Source organism: Meles meles, chromosome 11 (assembly GCF_922984935.1).
Source record: "Meles meles chromosome 11, mMelMel3.1 paternal haplotype, whole genome shotgun sequence".
Lineage (NCBI taxonomy): Eukaryota > Metazoa > Chordata > Mammalia > Carnivora > Mustelidae > Meles > Meles meles.
Window position 1 is genome coordinate 2,811,456 of NC_060076.1, and position 19,631 is coordinate 2,831,086.

A 19,631-nucleotide genomic window follows, 5' to 3' on the forward strand; every position below is an offset into this window, starting at 1 on the left:
TGGAGAGAGAGAGCCAGCGAGCGAGAAAGAGAGAGACAGAGAGAGACAGAGAGAGCGCCAGCGGGGGCAGGGGAGGGGCAGAGGGAGAGAGAATCTCAAGCAGGCTCTACACCCCATGCTGAGCCTGACGTGGGGCTCGATCTCACGCCCCCGAGATCGTGACCTGAGCTGGAACCAAGAGCCAGACACGTAACCGACGGAGCCACCCAGCGTTCAAAGGCCCCCATTCTGAATAAGGTCGGGGGCCTCAGGGACGGGATGTGGACGTATCCCGTGGGGGTCCACCACGCAGCCCGCTCTGCACCCTAACCTGGAAATCGGTGCAGGGAAAATGGAGGCGATGTGGGATGGGCTATTTGGTCAGGCTGTGGCTCAAAGCAACGCGGATACAGCTTGTCTTAGCGAACAGGACAGAAGGGGCCACAGCGACGCACGCTGTGGCCGCCGGCATGTCGAGCTCTGGGAAAGGCTCTGGAGGACCAAGGGACCGTGCCCCAAAGCAGTGAATGGCCATGGTGCGTGACACTTCCAAAGTGGCTTTTCAAGGAAGAAAATAAAAAGCTAAGATTCCTCCATTTTAGTCCAAGACAGAGACCGCTAGCCCGAGGCAGGCCGGCTGCGTTGGCTGGAAGCAGACGTGTGAGGCGTCTGGGGAGACAGGGGAGAGGCTGGCCTTTGGCACGGAGCGTGGCCACTTCTGCCAGCCCAGAGGTTCCAGAGGGAGCCCGGGGACCGGGCCGAGTTTGCAGTGGGCTGCCCCAGCTGTCCCAACCCCGAGGTGCTTGGCCCCGGTCCTCCCAATCAGGCCCCCTCCTGGGAGACCTGTGGGAGAACTCAGCCTTCCCTGGAGGTCCTCCTCTCTCTCCGCCTTATGGTGACAGGGCCGCCGGCCTCCTTATCTGGGCTTTGAATCGCTGCTCCAGCCGTGGCCTTGAGTGAGCGGCTAACCTGCTCCACGGTCCGTGGACTTCCTCCAGCTCCCTCCCAGCCGCCTACACCCACTGCCGGGGTTCTGGTCGTGGCTCTCACCCCAGCTTTGGAGCAGCTGAGCTCCTGCACCCCCAGGACATTTTCTTCCTATAGGTGTCTGTCCCATCCCGGTTCACCACCAGAGAAAGTTCTAGAGCTTGCTCCCCTGTGCCAGGAACTCTCAGTACAGCACTCAGTGCCTGCCGCCAGGGGCTCAGATGGCTGGGGCGATCCCATCCATACGAGCACGCTGGAGTCTGCTTCCGGGGACACCTCCAGGCCCCAAGGATGGGTGTGGGGGCGGGGAGCAGGAAAGCCCCAGGTGTCTGACAGCGGGGTCTGTTTTGCTTGAAAGGAAAGGCAGGCGGGGTGGCTAGGAAGTCGTCAGGCCACTCCTGGCCCCGGATGCTATTGTGCCTCTCCGGCCATGGTGGGAGGAGCCGCGCACAGCTGGGCCCGCCTGGCTGGCACCTGTGGGTGCGAGGACCTGTCATGACGGCGACAACAAGGAAAATCAGGGGTCTGGGCCCCGGGAGCCGAGGTGAGCACGGGTCATGATGCCACAGGCTGCCCAGACGGGATGGACAGTGAAGACTTTGGCCTGTGTCTCGACTCTGGAGGGTGGGCAGAGAGCAGGCATCAGGCCAGGGGCGGGAGAGAAGGTGAGGCTTTCTGAGGCCTCCCTCCTGAGGGTATTAACCCGGGCCAGGTACATCCTGCCCCTGGGGACAAGCCATGTGCTGGGTGAGTGCTCAGGAACTGTTTGCTGCCTGGGTGGGTGGATGGTGGGTGGGGGATGGAGAGATGGGTGGGTGGATTGTGGACGAATGGATGATGGTGAGTGGATGGGTGGGTCCGTGAGTGAGTGGGGGGGTGAGTGGGTGCGTGGGTGGGTGGCGGGTGGTGGCTGGATGGAGGGATGAATTCATGCCGGGCGCGGTGCTGGGTACTGGTAGGACCATGAAGGAGGGGAGCCCACAAGCCAGACCCAGAGGAGCCCACCATCCACCCACGCCCAGGAGGACATCTTCAAACGAAGGGGGGCTGAGGAGGCGGGAGATGACCCCTGAGGGAGGGGAGGGTGGAGACGGGTTCTAGGAAGCACACGTGGCATGAGCCGACCGGGCTCTCGGGGGGCCCCCGGCTGGAGATGCCCGGGGTGGGCTGGGGGTGGGGCAGTTTGAAATTCCAGATGCCTAAGTCTGTGGCTGGGGTCTGGGGCGGCGGCTAGGAGGGGGCGCAGATTAGACTGAGGGTCTCTAATGGGGGCAGGGGCCTTTGGAAAGCGTGCCGGGGAGGCTGGTTATGCGCAGAAGGCGGGGGAGCCGAGGGGGTTTTTGTTTGTTTTTAGGAATAATAGCTTTATTGAGACATGATTCTGTACACAGGGTCATAGCTTTTAGTCCACTCGCGGAGTCCGACAAGCACCGCCGGTCAGTTTTAGAACATTCTCATCACCCCTCCAAAGACCCCTGTAGCCACAGGCCGTCACTTGGCATTTCCCATGGCCCCAGCCCCAGACCACCACTGACCAACTCCCACTGTCTCTGGACTTGGCTGTGGCGGACATTTCCTGTACGCGGGGTCATGTAACACCAGCATTTCGGGTCTGGCTTCTCCCACGGAGCGCGATGTGTCCTAGCTTCATCCTCTCCGGGGCACACGCGGGGACCTCTGTACTCTGGCCGTGCGTGTGGTGCCGTATACATGACATAATTTAAACCACTGGGTGTGACACGTGAGTGGTCAGCACAGGGGCATGGAGCACGTTCCTGCTGCTGTCTCCGGAACTTTCTCACCTTGCACACGGACCCCCGTCCCCTCCCCCAGCCCCTGGTGCCCACCGTGCTCATTCCTGTCCACGGACTTACGGATTCGGGCCACCTCGTACGAATGGAGTCCTACAGCATGTAACCTTTGGTGTCCGGCTTCTTCCACTCGGCGTGAGGTTCTAGAAGGTGGTCCCTGCTGTAGCGTGTGTCAGAAGGGCGCCCCTCTTGACGGCGGAGTAGCGTCCTGCGGTATGGATGCGTACACGTGCTAGCCGCTCATCTGTGGGGGGACGTGCAGGCTGTGTCCACCCTTTGGTGACTGGGACTAGGGCAAGTTTTCGTGGGGACACAGGGTGGGTTTTGAGCAGCGGGGAGCGGGTTCGAAGGGTCCCTCCCGCTGGGGTCGGGTGGAAGAGAGAGGTCAGGTGCAGGGGTCAGGTGACGAAGACAGACAGGGAAGACGTGGTCAAGCCTCGGGGAGGTGTGAGGCACAGCCGCGCTCGGCTCCTAGAGCACGCACTGGAGCCTGGCTCTTGTGACAAGTGTCCCAGGGACAGGCCAGTCTGCCTGGTTTCAAGATGACCGAGAGTCTCCGTGCTAACCGGTCCCTGCGCACCCTGACGGGGTGGGGCCAGCCCCGCATCCCGGAGAGCCCCCGGGGCGTCTCCCGAAGCCCACCTCACGGGGAGGGAGCTGTAGCTTCCTGCCTCCTGCCGTGTCCCACCACGTGGGGAGCAGGGCCGGGCTCCACACAGACCCGTGCACGAGCCATGCGTGGCCTCTGTGGCTTCACTGCGGCTCCCCCCACTGAGGGATAGAACTTTACTTGTGGTCCTTGTGATCAACTTACAATTTGATGCTTTCGTTTTCGGCAAACTTCTTCTTCTTAAAAAAGATTTCTTTGTTTATTTGACAGAGAGAGACACAGCGAGAGAGGGAACACAAGCAGGGGGAGAGGGAGAGGGAGAAGTAGGCTTTCCGCTGAGCAGGGAGCCCGATGCGGGGCTCAATCCCAGGACCCCGGGTCATGACCCGAGCCAAAGGCAGACGCCCAACGACGGAGCCCCCCGAGCGCCGCTGTTGTCGGCAAACTTCTAAGTATATTCGAGACGACTGGATATCGAATCTGCTCCCTCAACGAGGAGTTTCTCGGGGACGGTGGGTGTGGTCCAGCTGATGCCGGCGGTCAGGGTCAAGGACACGCCCCCGGCTGGAAGACTTTGGCAGGGAAACGGGAATGTAAAACGTCGCCTTCACATGTTTTTAGGTTGATTCCATGCTGAAGTGATGATATTTCAGATACTGGATTAAATACAACGTATTATTAACACGGATTCCACGTGCAGCGGGCCAACACTCAGCTGTAGGGAAGCGTGAAGGGCTCCCCCACCCCGGCCACAGCTCGGGGAAGCTTGGCATCCTGCTGGCCCAGAGAAGCCCGGTCCGAGGGCGGCACATCGTGGTTCCATTGATAAGAACCGTCCCGGTCTGGGCTAGGCGGTATATTGGGGATGACAGCTAACGGTACGGGGCGCCTTATGGGGATTGTTCTAGATTCAGAACACTTGTGCTGTGGTCTACGGCGGGGTCTAGCAGGCACCTCCCCTTGCCGTCTTAGTTTCCCGTGAGGGGGTAGGGCTGCAGGAGGGCCAGAGCGGCCCAGGTCCAAGGGCAGCATGAACGTCAGTATTGGGAGCAGACTTTGCCCGGGGCCAGAGTGTCACAGCCGAGCCTGCCGAGAAGCACGTTCAGTGGCAGCGGGCACCCCGGGTCAGCCCTTAAGTCTCGTAACCCAGCTGCACGGGGCCCACATCTTCCCCGTCATGGCCTAGGTGTCCACCTCCGTCCTTCCTGCAGGTGTCCATGAGTGCCCGATGAGGGATCCTGCAGAAATCCAGAATCTCCCCCAAATCCCTACTTCTTGGCTTCATGCCTACAAATGGAGGAAGTCCCGGAGACCCTTCCTCTTTCCTGAGAGCCGGAAGCAGCAGCTTGTCCCTAGAGCTCAGCCTCTTGGGAGGACCCCCAGCAAGGTCCTGGACCAGTCTCAGGTGGTGCCCAGACAAGGGCCATCTGGCAATCAGTTTGGGGTCCAATCCTTGGCCTTGCACTTAATTGTGATCGTTAAAACGACAAGCCGCGAAAAGTCTGTGTTTTGCCTTTTTTATAAACGTAATGTAAGAAAACCCACACCCAACAACCCAGTGGGGCATAATCTGAGTCCACGGCAGGCCAGATGGTCTTTTTCTACACCTACACTTTCCCAGGACATGGTGACAGCTGAATTTGCAGGATGTGACTACAAGTGGAATTTGCAAAATGTGTGTTCATGTGGTTTTGGACATGAGAGTAAGTCCTTCACCCAGTCGTGCTGGGGAGAGTCAAAACATCCCCTTCCCCTTCCCCCATGGACACAACCTCCTGGAAAGGGGATGTTGGAGGGATGGGGGGGGTAGAGGGGTGGAGGGATGGATGGAAGGATGGAGAGAGGGATGGAGGGATGGGGGAGGGAGGGAAGAAGGGGTGGAAGGGGTGGGTGAATGGCTGAGGGCAGGCAGGCGGTCCCCAGCTTCTGTGCAGGCCTTTGCGGAACAAGTCTTGCGTGTGTCTGGGACCCTGCCTTATGGAACAGGCCCCCTGAGCTGTTCCTCACGGACCTTGCTAGAACAGGCGGCTGAGCACGGATGCACAGCCTGGTTTGTAAACCTTGGCATCCACTTAGCGCACGTCTGTGACTTCCGGGAGAGAATCTGTGGGGCGTATAAAAACCGAGCTGCCATGCTCTGCCAAATTGTCGCTTTATTCATCCGGTGTTTCGTTCGATGAGCGCTTTCTGAGCCCCTACCACGGGTGGAGCCCCGTCTGCCGTGCTGGGTGTGAACTGGGGACAGGGCAGAAGGGTCCCTGTGGCCCCAGAGCTCGCTGTCTAGAGGCATGAGGCTCAGCGAGTCAAGATGGGGGAGAGGGTCGCAGAGGATGTGCGGGTGTGAGCCCTGTGGGCAAGGGTCCCAGGTGGAGACATGGCCGGCGGAAAGGCCTGAGGTAGGAGCATGCCCGGTGCGGCCGCTCCCTTCCTTCATGCGGGAAATGAAGCCGTCCAGGGAGGGGGCACGTCACGGGGGATTTTCTGTACTGTCATTTGCTTCACGAATTTGCGTGTCCTCCTTGCGCAGGGGCCATGCTGATCTTCTCTGTGTCGCTCCAATTTTAGTATACGTGCTGCCGAAGCGAGCACCACGGGGGATTTTCTAGGGAAGGAATTCCCTTTCACCTCTTTGGCCGGAGAGCGACAGGGTCTCACCCACGTTCCACTGGGCCCCTGCTGTCTGCCAAGGATGGATGGAAGGGGGCAATGGTGGGTGTGTGAGGTGGGGAGAGGGGCTCTGACCCTCCTTTTCTACTTTGGGGTACATGGCCGGTATTGGCATTTCCTGCCCTCTGGACTGTGGCCCAGCCCCCCGCCTCGCCCGTGGGCTGCCCTCACACTGAGCACGGAGCTTCTCCTGCCCACTGAAGCCATCGCTGGCCGTGCTAAAGGCAGGCCATGCTGAGGTGCAGCCCCGAGGGAACCATTTCCTTGTCTGTGAGCACGTCTCCAGGGCACCATGTCCACAGGATGTGATGGCTGTCCTCCCCGTTCCCCGCAGAGCTGTGCCACAGGCAGTCCTGGCCAACAGCTCTGGGTCCCAGGGCATGAGGACGGCAGTAGCGTTTTCTGGACCAGTGTCCCCTCTTTCTGACCCACACTTCGAGTTGGCACAGTCTGGACCTGCTCATCACACCCACTCCAAGACGGGGAGACAGTCTCCACCAAGTTTCCTTCCTTCCATCCATCCATCCATCCATCCATCCATCCATCCATCCATTCTTGTTGAGAGCAAGGACGCTGTGAGATACACATGTCCCCAGTCCAGATGGGAAACTGGGAATGCTGAGGGGACTGGCTCAGGACCGCACCGCAACCAGGTCCGAGTCTCCCGGGGTGACCATTCTCAAGGCTAAACCCAGCTTCCCCGTCCAGCGGGCAGGCAGGTGGCGACAGTGCCCACTGCGCCCACCAGGGGGCAGCAGGCGCCTGTCTGCAGGGTCAGCCTGAGCCCGGGTCTGGGCTCAGCATCTTGGTTGGGTCTCTGCCTGGCCAGAAAGGTCACGAAGGGCAGTGAGGACAGAGACCCTTTTCTGCTCAGGCACTTACCTGTGGGAGAGAGACACAGGCATTAAGGGGGCGCCATGAATAGGGCACCCCAGGTGGAGGGCTTGCGGGTGCCCCATTCTGCCCCTGGCCCTGCGAGGTGCAGTTGACCCTCGCGGACAATTCTGGGGAGTTCGGGCTCCCAGCTCTGCAGAGGGAGGGGGCGGTGTAAGGGGCCTGCAAGGCTCTCAGAGCGGGGACCGGAGGGGCTGGGGTTCCCGCTATGTCCTATGGTTCAATTTCTTGGGGTGATGCTGGGGGGATTACTTGCTCCTGCCTCAGGCCACGCAGGCTCAGCGCACCCGTCGGAGGCAGGTTCCTTCCTGCGTGGGTTCCTCAAAGGAACCACATCTGCGCCTCGGCTTGGAGCTCCCTGACCACTTGGCCTGATTTGACTCCAGCTGTGACCACTCCTCCCAGGGCCTGGGGGGAATCCGGGAGGCCAGCTCCTCTCTTGCTTCTCTCCGTGCGCTGGACCCTGGCTTGCCCCTCCCCCCCACCAGGCTTCCTCCTCAGTTGGGGAAGGCGCAGGTTTGAGCTCTGCAGAAGGCCTGGGGGATCCTCTCTGTGCTCACAAGGAGGTGGGGGGGGCACCCAGCAAAGGAGGGGGCTAGGCACCCCAGCGCACACAGGTCCAGAACTCAACCAGGATTGTCCAGGTGGGTGGCCTCACCTCCAACCCAGCGGCGGCCTAGAGTCTCAGAGGGGGCTGTGCCTTGCCCAGGGCGGCCCGTCACACCCGTAATGGGAACCCACAGGTCCCGGGCTGAGCCAGGATCCACATCATTTCATTGCCAGATTGGCTCTTCATGTCCTTGAAGCCTTGCCACTGTCGCGGGGAGGCGAGCAGCTGCAAACACGGCCCCCACCCCGGGGCGCAGCTCAGGAAGGAGTTCAGGGCGGGGTCAGTGGACCCTGCAGTCAGCCAGAGGCCTGCCAGGACCCAGGGCCCAGGCAGCTCTGGCCTCCTGACCAGCCCTCTCTCTCTCTCACTCACTAATCTCACATATTCCATGTCAGACGCCAGGATTTGCCCTCTGGGCAGCTGCAAGTGGCGAGGCCTCTGGGTCACAAAGGAGGGGAATCCCGGCCTTTGTGCGGAGGTCCGGGGTCTGGGGTGGGTAGGGGGCTGCTTTCGGGTCCCTTGCCAGAGCAGAGAATGGGATGGGGGTTCTGGGCGCACCCGCCGCCCGTGTGTGCCTCGAGTTATCCCTCCGGGACGGCTTGATGGACGGAGGGGACGCGGGAGCCCTCGGCCCAGTCGGTGCCCCTTCCTGGATCTGTCCTTTCCGAAGGGCCCTGCGGAGGGGCCCAGCGCGACAGGGGCCAGCGCCCGATCGCCAGCGGGCGGAACGCAGGGCCACCGCAGCGACCGAGACCCGGCCCTCCCTCCCCCCGCGAGGTCGCTCGCCCCGGGCGCAGCGCTCCCCGAAAGTCCCCGCGCCCCGCGGACGGAGTGGGCGGGCCCGGGGCGGCGCCGCAGCCCCCGCCCTCCGCAACTTTGGCGGGCGGCGGGGCAGGAAGTGGGGGGGGCGGCGCCAGGCCCGCGCGCCGCCCCGCCCCCGCCCCGCCCCGCCCCTGGCCGCGCCCCCGCGCCCCCCGCGCCCCCGCAACCCCGGAGCCGCCGCGCCGCCGAGTCCGAGCGCCGGGCGCAGAGCGCGGAGCCCGCGGGCGGGGCGAACAAAGCGGCGGCGGCGAGGGCGGCCCAGGCCCCGGACGCGCGGAGCGAGCGACCCAGCGGCCCTTTGTCTCGGGCGGGGCAGGAGCGGCGGCGGCCGCGGGGCGCCCGGAGCGCAGCATGCGGCGCCCGGAGGGGCGCGTGGCGGGGCGCTGCGGCGGCGGGCGGCGTGGAGCCCGGCCCGGGGCCCGGGGGCGCCCGCGCGTCTGAGGGGTCCCACGTGCTGTGCGGCGCCCACCCCGCGGCCGCACGTGGGCGGGAGCGGCGGCCCGCGAGGAGCCGCAGCCGGAGCAAGAGGAGGGACGCGCGGCGGCGCAGCGGGGACCCCGGGCCGCCCGCGCGAAGCCCCGCCCCGGCCACGAGCCCCGCGCGCGCGGGCGGGATGCCCCGCGGCCGCCGCACTTCGGCCCGAGCGCTGCCCTGAGCGGGGCCGGCGGAGCGGCCGCCGCGGGCGCCATGGAGCAGTGGCGGCAGTGCGGCCGCTGGCTCATCGACTGCAAGGTCCTGCCGCCCAACCACCGCGTCGTGTGGCCCTCGGCCGCGGTGTTCGACCTGGCGCAGGCGCTGCGCGACGGCGTCCTGCTTTGCCAGCTGCTGCACAACCTCTCCCCGGGCTCCATCGACCTCAAGGACATCAACTTCCGGCCGCAGATGTCCCAGGTGAGGGTCCGGGCGCGCGGCGTGCGGGGACGGAGGGGCGCGCCCCAGGAGGCGCGAAGTTGACCAAAGTCCCCCCAGCCCGGGGCGCGCCGCCGCCGCCCGTGGGCACCGCCGGGAAGCGCCCCCCGCGGGTCTGCGGCGCCGGGGCGAGGGGACACCCGCCACTGCCACCCCCTCTCCCGTCCCTCCCGCCTCTGGGGAGCCCGCCACGCCCGGGGGCCTCATCGCCGTGGTGTCCCCCGGCTGCGCACCTGGTGGCCTGGTGGCGGATCCGTGGGGAATCCACGGGGCACCGCCCCGGGAGCCCACGCGAGGAGCCATCGCCCCAGGGTGGGAGGGAGCGGGAGGGCTTGGCTGGCCACCTCCCCTTGGATAGGGCCGGGCCACTTGGTGGGAGCGGCAGCAGCCCCCGTGGCTTCGGCAGCACCGTCAAGTGTGGCCTTTGTCGTGGCCGAGGCGTGTGGCAGCCGGCCCGCAGGAAAATGTCTGCGCAGCCGGCAGGAGCTGCTTGGCTGCCCCCTTAAAGGGAACTTGGCTAAGACTTGAGCAGAATGAAGCTCGGTCCGGCCCTCCTCCAGTCACACAGATTGCTCAGCTCAGCTCCATTTGGAGGGGTCCTGGGCGCCCAAGAGGGGCCAGCCCTGTCCAGGATCGACCTTCCTGTTAGCCCTGTAGCCCCTTCCTCTGTGGCCCACGGCAAGTCTGCGTGGACAACAGCGATTCCTGTGTCACATCGGAAAACCCGCCAGGGAGAACGGGGGATGGAGTGAGTCACGGCTTTTCCAGGCTGGGCTGCATGGCCTCTGCCCTTTGGCTGGGACTGCGTTTCCAAGGAGATGAGGGCATCCCCTCCTCCAGGGAGGAAGGGGGGTGGCTGCTGACAAAGAGGAGCCCTGAGAGGGTAGGGGGCTGTTGTCCCACTCAGCGATAACAACCCAGGACCCTGGAGGCAGGCAGCCTATTGAGGGAGCCTCTGCGGTGCAGGGGTGCGGTCTCAGGGCTCCCCGGACACCGGCGCTGTCCTAAGGCTCTCTCATGCCAAGGAACCCGGAGTTCCCCGGGCCAGGCGTCCTGCCGCATGGTGCTTTCATCAGGCCCGTCAGTCCGTCAATCCCTTCCTCCGCTCTGTCCTCTGCTGGGGGTGGGGAAGGGGCTGGCCGGGGAAACTGAGGACAGGAAGGATTGCAGAGGGCAGAGCCGGCCACGGGCGGGAGTGTCTGCCTTTGGCTGTCAACGACAGGGGCTGCCCAGGCTTGCTGGCTCCTGGCGGGCTTCCTGGCTGGTTGGCAGGGAGGCCGGGGCACGGGACACAGCCTGGGGTGGGTGGGCCCACACAACGGGGGCTGGGCCTGGCTGGCCTCTGGGTCCCGGGGCTGCCCTTTCCCAGCTGGGGTTTGGGCCGGGCGGGGGTGGGGGGCACCCGGCTGTGCAGGTGGCGCCGCTGCTGTGCTGGAAACGCATAGACATCCTGGGGTCCCTAGAGCCGTCGATGGGGAGCAGCCCTGAGAGGAGCGCAGTCCCTTCGAGCCCCGCGTCCCAGCCTGGTGCAGGGGATCAAGGGGGACTCGGGGCTAGGGAGAAGCAGCCGGGCGAGCGTCTGTGTTTCTCCCTGGACATGTGCTCGCTGAAGCCTGGCACCGTCACCTTCAAGGTAGGCGACCACCTTTGGGGCCTCAGTTTCCCCGTCTGTTTAATGGGAACAGCAACAGTAGGCGCCTTAGAGCTGCCTGCGGAGGGTTCCCCGAGGTTAAGGCGGAAACGTCCTCAGTGTAGCGCAGAGCTGACGTTAGTGATTCTAGGTGGGTCTTCTGGACACTGGCAGGGACCACTGTCTTGGCTCAGGCTGAGGCTGAGCGCTGGTCTCCCTGACCACAGCCCGCCCGTCATCTTGTAGGGGTTTGGGTGGGTCACCCCATCTTTGTTTTTCTGTCGCCGTGAGAACCTGTATTTGTTGGGTCTATGCCTTGGCTCCGTCTGTATAATCACAGTTAAGGAAATCATTCTCTTTGGCAGGTCTGGCCGTGCGGGTTTGGGAGAAGAGCCCCGGGGCCTCTCTGTGTGGCTGGTCTTTGTGATCCAGGAAGCTTACCATCCCTAGAGCAGGGGACGAAAATGTCCTGTTGGTCCCCGATGCTCGGATCCCAAGGACAGTCCAGGCTTCCGTCTCTCACTGGGGAGGGTCCTGGGGAGGCCGCGCCGCTCCTGTTTCACAGATGAGGCCGTTGGTGCTCAGATCCGGTGGCCTCAGGTCACACAGGTCGGAAGAGAGGAAACCAGACCACGAACTTAAGTCTCCCTTGTAGGATTGCCGAAGCGAATTAGGTTCTGCAAGCTTTCCTCGAGCTGTCTGGCTGACTTTCCTTCTGTGGCTCTTGCCGCGTGTCTGCTTCCACGGGGAGGATGGGGTGCACGGTGGGTGCCTGTGTTCTGTGGCAGGTTCGGTCTGCCAGGCCTTCTGGCCTCCGTGGTCCTGGAGAGTCGGAGGCCCGTCCAGCCTGGAGGCCTCCATGTTGTCACCTTGTTCCAGAAGGCCGTGCTGGCTTCTCATGGGGACATCCTGTTTTCAGAGGATAGCATTTGGAATGTCGCTCACTCTGAGCTGACCTCAGCTGGGTTATTGGCCCCAAAGGAGCGTAAGAGCGTGTGCACTTATGGGGCACCTGCTGTGTGCAGAGCCGGAGGCTGGGAGGTGTTCGTGCAGAGAGCCTGGAGGCCCCTCTGTCGTGCCCTCCTGGAGCTGGCAGGCCGTGCTTTAATTTTTTTTTTAATCCAAAATGCCTGGAAGCCACCTTGGGTTTAATTAAGATAATTAGGTATGGCCGCAATCTGCTGATCCTAACGAGAGATCACGTGTGTCTGGAGCAGCTTTGGCCGTGGACGTCCTGAGGATGCTGACGCCAGCAGAGAGCTCCTGCGCTCTGTCCGCGGTCTCAGCCTGGAGGGCACCACCCGCCCGGCCCCGGCCTTTTGCCCACACTGCCCCGGCAGGCCTCCTCCCCGGAGAACAGATCGGGAAGCCTGGCACCCGGGGTCCCCCCAGGGTGACTCCCCTGTCCACGCCTCCCACCCCTGCCTCAGGCCTGTTGCTCCCCGTTTCCGTACCTTTGCGGTCAGCATCCATGATGAGCTGTGCCCTTGCCGGTAGAACTCCCCCTCTCTTGGCCTGGGTCTTCCTGGAGGAGCTGGTCTAGAGGCCCCTCGTCCAGGAAGCCTCCTCTGACTGCACTCTCTTGGCTCGCGGTGTGGCGAGCCTGGCCGTGGCCCCCCGTGCGCCAGGGGTGGGTCGCTAACCCTGCACTTTGGGTGTTTTTACCCCAGCCAGCACGTGGGGGCCACGCTCTTGTTGCCCCCTCTGCAAAGCCCCGCCTGGAGGGGGACTGGGACGAGCCCTTCCTCCAGGATGTCACCTCGGGGGCGTCCGAGGCAGGCTTTGTGCTTGGCGAGGGGCAGGGGCCGCAGGGCCGGGGTCCTGCGCTCATGATGCTTCTGGAAGAGTGAGGGTGCGGAGGCGTCGCCCAGATGCCCCGGGCCGCAGAAGTGGCCTGCAGTGGCCCGCAGGTGGCCCGCAGGTGTTCGGGGCTCCTGAGGGCGGCTGCCGGGGCCTGGGCCCTGAGGCCGAGCCGTGTGACCCCAGGGCAGAGCGCAGCACCGAGGAACCCTCGCTTCTGTGGAAACAGGAAGCCTCTTGTCCTTTTCCAAATTTTGGAAAATATCTTGGGCTTTCAGAGGTCCAAGTGGAGGTGAGGGGGAAATTTGGGGCCCCACGCCGAACGTTTCAGCGCGTCGCCCGCAAAACGAGGGCCTTGTTCTCGGTGAGCGCAGCTCAGCCTCTCAGGCCCGTCTCAGGTGTGACCCACTCATGTGTCCCCGGACCTGCTGGTTCAGCAGAAGGGGAACTGGAGGGGTGCCGTCTGCGGTCCTTCTCGGCCCCTCGGTCCGGGGCAGCTCCGTACCCTTCCCTCGGTGCCCATGACCTCGACATCCTGCCACTTCCAGGCACCCTTTGTGGCAGAGCATCCCGCCGCTGGGTCCCTCCGTGTCCCCTCGGGACTGGAATCGGGGTGTGCGCCTGCGGGGGGACCAGCGACGGTGCCTCTGCTCCGGCTCCTTCCCTGCAGGCGGCACGTGCAGCCTTGTCTCAGGCCGCGTCTGCCTGTCCGCTCCGTGGCGTCGCTCTGTTCTCCGACGTTCAGGGCTCTTCTCTTGAAGGGATTTGGGACAAGGTGTACCTCCAGTTTTTCCGTCCCCTCCCTTCCTGCCAGTTTGCATTATGATTTTCCGTTTTATTCCGCGAGTTATAATCTGTTACTGTCGTTTAGTTCCACGCTCACGTTTGACCCGGGAACTGCTTCAAGGCAGCTGCTATGCATTTTAGGATGTTCCCGGCAGTTCTTTTTCCTCCCTTCCCCTCCCCTTTCCTTCCCTATCCTTTCTCCTTTCCTTTTTTCTTTCCTTCCCTTCCTTCCTTTTTCTTTCCTTCCTTTCCCCTCCCTCCTTTCCTTCCTTTTTCCTTTTTTCCTCCCCTTTTTCTTTCCCTCTTTCTTCTCTTCTTTCTTTTTTTCTAGATTTTATTTATTTATTTGAGAGAGAGAGTGAGTGAGCGAGAGGAGGAGGAGAGGGAGGGAGACAAGCAGACTTCCTTGCTGAGCACAGAACCTGGCTCTGGGCTCTGTCTTACATGCCGAGTTCACGACGTGAGCTGAAATCAAGAGTCGGATGCTTAACCAACTGAGCCACCCAGGCGCCCCGTGTTCTCAGCTGCTTTCTGGAGCAAGGTGTCCAGACTTTTTGCATTCTTCTCTGTCCCAGCTCAGGAGTCAGCCCTGTCTCTGAGGAGCTCTGGTCCCCTCATGGGGAGGGGTGTTTAGAAGCCAAGATCTGGGTGCTGGTGTGCACACTGCTGCGGGCTGTCTCTGCTCCCTGCGGTCCTCGCGGTGGGAGCTGGCGCTGTGTGTGTGTGTGTGTGTGTGTGTGTGTGTTTGTGCGCGCGTGGGCAGAGGTGTAGATGGGTGTGCTGTGTGCACGTTTCTTTTTGTTTTCTGTCTGTATCATGGCTGCCAAATAGAAACATGTGAATTCCTTCCATATTTCAAAACCTCTGGCGATCCGGTTAAAAAGATAAAAAGAAATGCATGATGTTGATTTTAATAACACAATTTAACGAGCCCTTGCCTTCTCAGCAGGGGTATATGGCCTCCAGTGTGGCGGAAATCAATTCTTCGGAGGTGAGGAAATCATGTTCTTTTTGCGTACAGAGCTCAGATGTACACAGAGTACAGAACAGACTCACGGTACCTCTGTGGCACTGAGGCATCGTATGGGAGATCAATCACGAAAAGCGCTCGAAAAGGCTTCTTAGGGGTGAAAATGGAGCAATGTAGACTTCCCTGACCTTGGCTTTCCCATGTGGCAGGGATTAAGGCTCTGAGTGGGCCACCCGGTGTCTGGGCTGGTTGGCCAAGGCCAGTGTGCCAGGGTCCCAACTCTGGCGCTGGCCTGACCGGCTGCGAGGGACCCCGGGCTGTGTGGGGCGTCCTGAAGCTTGCGTGTGGATTCGTCAGGCAGGGCCCATGGGCATCAGTGGCCCACGTCATGGGAGGGCACCGCCTGGCAGCCGTGGTTGGTGGATTGTTTGTGGCTTTGGTGTCGCTGGGCTGGGCTGGAGCCTGGAAGCGTGCTCTGCATTTGGTGGGGAGGCCATCTGGGCCCTGGACGTGGGTGTCCCGGGCCGAGAATGGGGCCGAGAATGAGGCTCCGCTGAGCCGGGGTCATGTGTACAGGCAGCAGCCTTGCTGGAGGCCTGGCGAGGGTGTGCAGCCACGGGGAGCCCCCACCCCAGTGCCTCATTCAAGCTCTTTCTTGCACGAGGTTAGGGAGGCCGAGGGTGTCCCCTCTCTGGAGAGGGACTCTGTCATCTTTCCCAGAATTGTGGTGGGTCCTGCTCCGGGCAGTCAGCAGCATCACAGCCTCCAGCCTCTTCCTCCCGGCCTCGTGTCCAGGCCACGTCTGCGTCCCCGGCTTCGTGGCTTCTCGGGGTAGGATATCCGGGACAGACGGCGCTTGTGGCAGACCGGGGTGGTGGGGCCTTGGTTTAGGCAGAGACCCAGACCCGAGTCTGACAGCTTTGCCGGGTGGGCCTCCCTCCTGACTGCCCCTTGAATCTGCCCCTATCTCCTGCGGCGCCCCGGCCGACCCCCAGCGCCCCGCTCCCAGCGCAGAGGCTGGCACGGGTCTTGTGTCGAGGACCAGGCGGTAAATATTCTGGGCCTCGTGGGCCAGACAGGCTCTGTCGTAACCATTCAACCCTGCCCTCCCGGTGTGAAGGCAGCCGGGCCGATCTGGAAAGGAGTGAGTGTGGCGGGGGGCCAGCAAACTTTGTGGAGAATGAAATTTGAATTTCATGTCATTGTCATGTGTCACGAAATATATTCTTTTGATTTTTTTCCTTTGTGGAAACCTTCCTTAGCTTGTGGCCTGTGCAAAACCAGGGGGTGGGCTTGCCTGCGGGGCTAAGGGCCTGTCCCGGGGCCTGTGAAGGTGCCCCCGTCCCTGGTCCCCGCCCCCCAGAGTCTGCCGCCACATCTCCCTTTGTACCCGGGGCCCACGCACGTGCTCAGCAAGGACAAAGCTCTCTCCACCTGTGCCAGGAGTTGGGCTGAGTCGGGGGCCGGGACCTCGTCTCCTCCACGGAGGGGTTGTGGTGGGGCTCGGCCCTCAGCCCCATCTCACGGGGAGGCCGCAGGGGCCACTGGGGCTGAGTCCCCCAATGTCTGGAATGGTGTGGACATTTGCTGGCCTCTGGAAGGGCAGTGGGGGGATCCACAGCCATCGGCCCCTGGGCTGCAGTGGGAGTCTCCGTGGGGCAGGGTCGTGGGCCTGGCTGAGCCTTGATCTGCTCGTCTGCACAGGGGATGCCCGTGGCCACCTTGCAGGCTGCTGGGAGGATTTGGTGGGAAAATGCGGGCCTGGCACTGTCCCTGCCTCGCATCTGGCCCCATAAGGCTCCCTCCCCAGGCCCAGGTGTCCGGCTTGGTCCTGCTGGCTGGCCCAGCCTCCCTCCCCCGGCCAGTCGGCCCCACCTCGCCTCTGGCCGCCCAGCTGCGGCAGAGCCTCACGGAGATTAAGAGAGGGTGGGTGGCCAGCGCCTGGACTTGGACCCTCCCTCCTGCCCTGCCTCCAGGCCCCTCCCACTCTTCATTTACCCTTCAGCCCCGGGGGTGCGTGGTGGCTGGGTGATGCCCAGACAGATGGAGGATCCTTGGCCAAGGGGCAGGGAGCCCAGGACCGGAGGGCAGCCCTGTCCCTCCCTCTGCCGGTGACTGTGGGTGCCTGCTGGAAGGTCTCAGCCCCTGTCTCTGCTGGTTCCGTCCCAGGAGTTCCAGTGCTGGACGGTGCAGGAGGTGGGGACAGACGCGGGATTTGCTGTCCCATCTTTGGGGGCTGTGTTAGTTCTTACCAGATACAGATGCTTGGATCCTGGAAGGAAGGGACTGTGGAGGGCTTCATGGAGGAGGTGGCCCTTGAGCTGGCCTTGGAAACTGGGTGTCTTTGGGTAGCTGAAGGGTGGAGATGGGTGGTTGCTGCCGAGACAGGCCCCTCAGGTCTTGTAGATCATAGCTGCCCGGCGCCAGCACGCCCCCCGCGCCTTAGGACACTCAGCGTGACACTGGGTTGGGCAGTTAACGGAGAGGCCGAGGCGGCTGCCTGAGGTCCCACGGCCACGTGGAGGTGGAGGCCTCTTGCCAACCTGCAGCCGTCCCCTTCGGGCTGCTGCCCGTCGCTGGGAGGGGGCTCTCTGTGTCACTGACACGTTTGCCCTCACCTGCCCATGGGCGTTGGGTGAGAGCGGCAGAGACCCCTGACTTTGTGTCCCTGACCTTCTGGAGGGCGAGTCCTGAAGAAGCAACATGGTGCTTTCCAACGTGGAGGAATCGAGCAGGCCTGCGAGGGGAGGCTTCCTGGGGAGGTGACGGGGTCCTCAACGTGCTGGGGGGAGGTCTGGTACCCGGGAGCGGATGCTCCAGCCGCTGCCCACAGCCTGCACCGCGGGGCTCGGGACCCCCCCCCATCAACTGCATGGGACGAGCCCCTGTCCCCTGCCCCGACAAGGCCTGCCCCGCTCAGGCCAGGATGAGCCTGGGGGCAGCCGGAGGAGCCCTGAGCCTCTGGGCTCTCAGCCTGTCGCCGCTCCCACTGCTTCGGGTTCTGAATCCAGAAGGTAAACAGGAACAACAAACACGTGCAAACACGTGACCACCAAGGGCAGCAGGGCTGGGGCTTGAACTGCCCTCGGGACCCCCGGGGCGCACCTCCCTCTTCCGTGGGCTTCGCCCGACTCTGTAGAGGTCATAGAAGGGCTTCAACACACCTGCGTGTCTGCCCTGCGTCACCTTCAACTTGAGCCTGGGAATGCGTCTGTTGGTTTGCCGTGTTTTGGGCTTCGGACCTCACAGGAGCGGCATCCGTGGTCCTGGGCGGGGCCTGCCGCCTGTCCTCCCGTCTGTCCGCCGGGTCCGTCAGCCTCCAGGTCTTTACAGGAGTGGGGGGCCCGCCCCTGCCCCCGCCAGCCCAGGCCGCCATCTGTGCGGGGAGGGGCGCCTGCCGGTCTCCTGCTGTCTGCCTCCCGGCACGCCCCGAAGCATGCGAAGTCCTGCTGCGGCCTGACCGGTGCGTCCCTGACACGTGGAAGGTGGGCAGGCGGGTGCCAGAGGGCGTCCCTGGGAGTCCCTGTGTAGGTGGGCAGTGGGGTTCCGCGGCTCCTGTGCTGCCCCCCGTGCCCCAGCCCTGCTTCTGCCTCGTCTCCTCCCTGAGCACCCCTTCCTTTCCTGGGGACACACGCTGCCCCGACGTTCACTTGACTATCACAGCTGTGTCCTAGACACAGGATGTTGCCGGGGGCGGGTGGTGTGGCCCCGTGGCCCCAGGAGGGGGGGCCTCTGCGGAGGTGCAAGGGCTAAGCCACCTGCCAGGGTCCCCCCAGCTCAGAGACGCGGGGCCCCACCGGCCCTGGCTTTTCTCACGCCAGAGCTCCGAAGCCCCCGTCTGGCCTCTCTGGCTTGGCTCCCCCGTGGGGGCCGGCTGTGGTCCGTGGCGTGGCTCCTGTGAACTTTGGCACCTGGGGGTGGTGGGCTGTGTGCTGGGAGGCCTCAGTGTCGCCCCAGGAGTGGGGAGGCGCCCTGGTGACAGTGGTCATGGCTGGAGCAGGGACCATCCCAGCTTTTAACCGTACAAGCGAGTGTCTGGTTCCTGGGGGCGTCACCACATGTCCCGGGCACACAGGACACCTCAGGAAGCTTTTGTCTGTTCATATCCTGTGTCAGGCCCCTGGGGTGGCAGAAGGTTCTGGTCCCACGTGTTCACGGCAGCCACATCCTGACGCCCTCCCTCCCCCCTGGCCTCAGCTCCTCCCACTATTAATTTGCCCCCCCACGCCCGGGAAGGGGGGGCCGCGCTCCACCCCCCAGCCCCCGGGTCATCTGGCTGCGGGGACAGGAGCGAACGTCAGGGACGGCCCTTTCAGGGAGGGACGAGACCACTGAGATCTGAGCTGTTTTCCTCTGTAGGTGACGGACTTCATGAGAACTGACTCTGGACCATTCAGTTTAATTTGTTTTTAGGCCAGAGCTCAAAGGAAGCAGGCTTGCGGCTGGGCAGTGGGGTGAGACCGGGCTCCTGGGGGCTTGCCACATGGCTGCTCCCCCTGGGCCTCCGTGCTCCTGGCTGCACAGGGCGCCGGGCTCCCCCTCACTCGGGGTGTCCGGGCACAGTCGGGGTGGCGAGGGCTCGGGGTTGGTGTCCTGGCTTCCCTGCTGACCACGGTGGGCCCTCGAGCTGCACTGTTGCGGGGTCTCAGTTTCCCCCTCTGTAGGATGGGTATGAGAACTGGCATCCTTCTCAGTGGATGGACAGGCAGAGGTGAACAGTGTGGCTGAGCCTCAGAGCATCATGCGGGGGAGGGAAGCCGGACACTGGAGCGCGAGGGCTGGGGAGAGGGCACCGGGCTGGCTGCTCACAGGTATGGCTTGTGTTTGGGGTCACGACAAGGCTCTGGGTCCAGATCGTGGCGCTGGTGCACAGCGGCAAAGGAACAGAATCACTGATCGTAGATTTCGGGATGTGTCTGTGACCCCAGAAAAGTAGCAGCCCCTTGTGGGGCTGCAGGAGTCTGTGGCAGGCGAGCGCACACCCCGGGGACGTGCCCTGGGAGCCTGTGCTGGCCGGGGTGGGGACCGCAGGGCCACCATGTGACTCTCGAGGGCCCTGCACGCCTTTGCCCGTGGCCTCCCCCTTCCTTAGGAGACATTAAAAGTCCTACCTTTATGACTGGGTTGACGTCAAGGTCAGAATACTAATAGCATAT

General features: G+C 63.3%; 1 protein-coding gene and 1 non-coding gene across 5 annotated transcripts in view; one reads left to right on the forward strand and one right to left on the reverse strand.

The window, feature by feature from the left end:
* Nucleotides 1-5,869: 5,869 nt before the first annotated feature.
* LOC123953652 lies at nt 5,870-5,976 on the reverse strand. The gene has a single exon (XR_006820915.1). It is a non-coding gene; the product is annotated as a U6 spliceosomal RNA (small nuclear RNA).
* A 2,662-nt stretch (nt 5,977-8,638) lies between these two features.
* Nucleotides 8,639-19,631, forward strand: part of VAV2 (vav guanine nucleotide exchange factor 2) — a 151,637-nt gene continuing 140,644 nt past the window's right edge. For all 4 annotated transcript variants that reach the window (XM_046022975.1, XM_046022977.1, XM_046022976.1 and 1 more), the window contains exon 1: nt 8,639-9,271. In XM_046022975.1, coding sequence (XP_045878931.1) covers nt 9,068-9,271 — 204 coding nt within the window. In that variant the 5' untranslated portion in view covers nt 8,639-9,067. The remainder of the gene's footprint in view (nt 9,272-19,631) is intronic.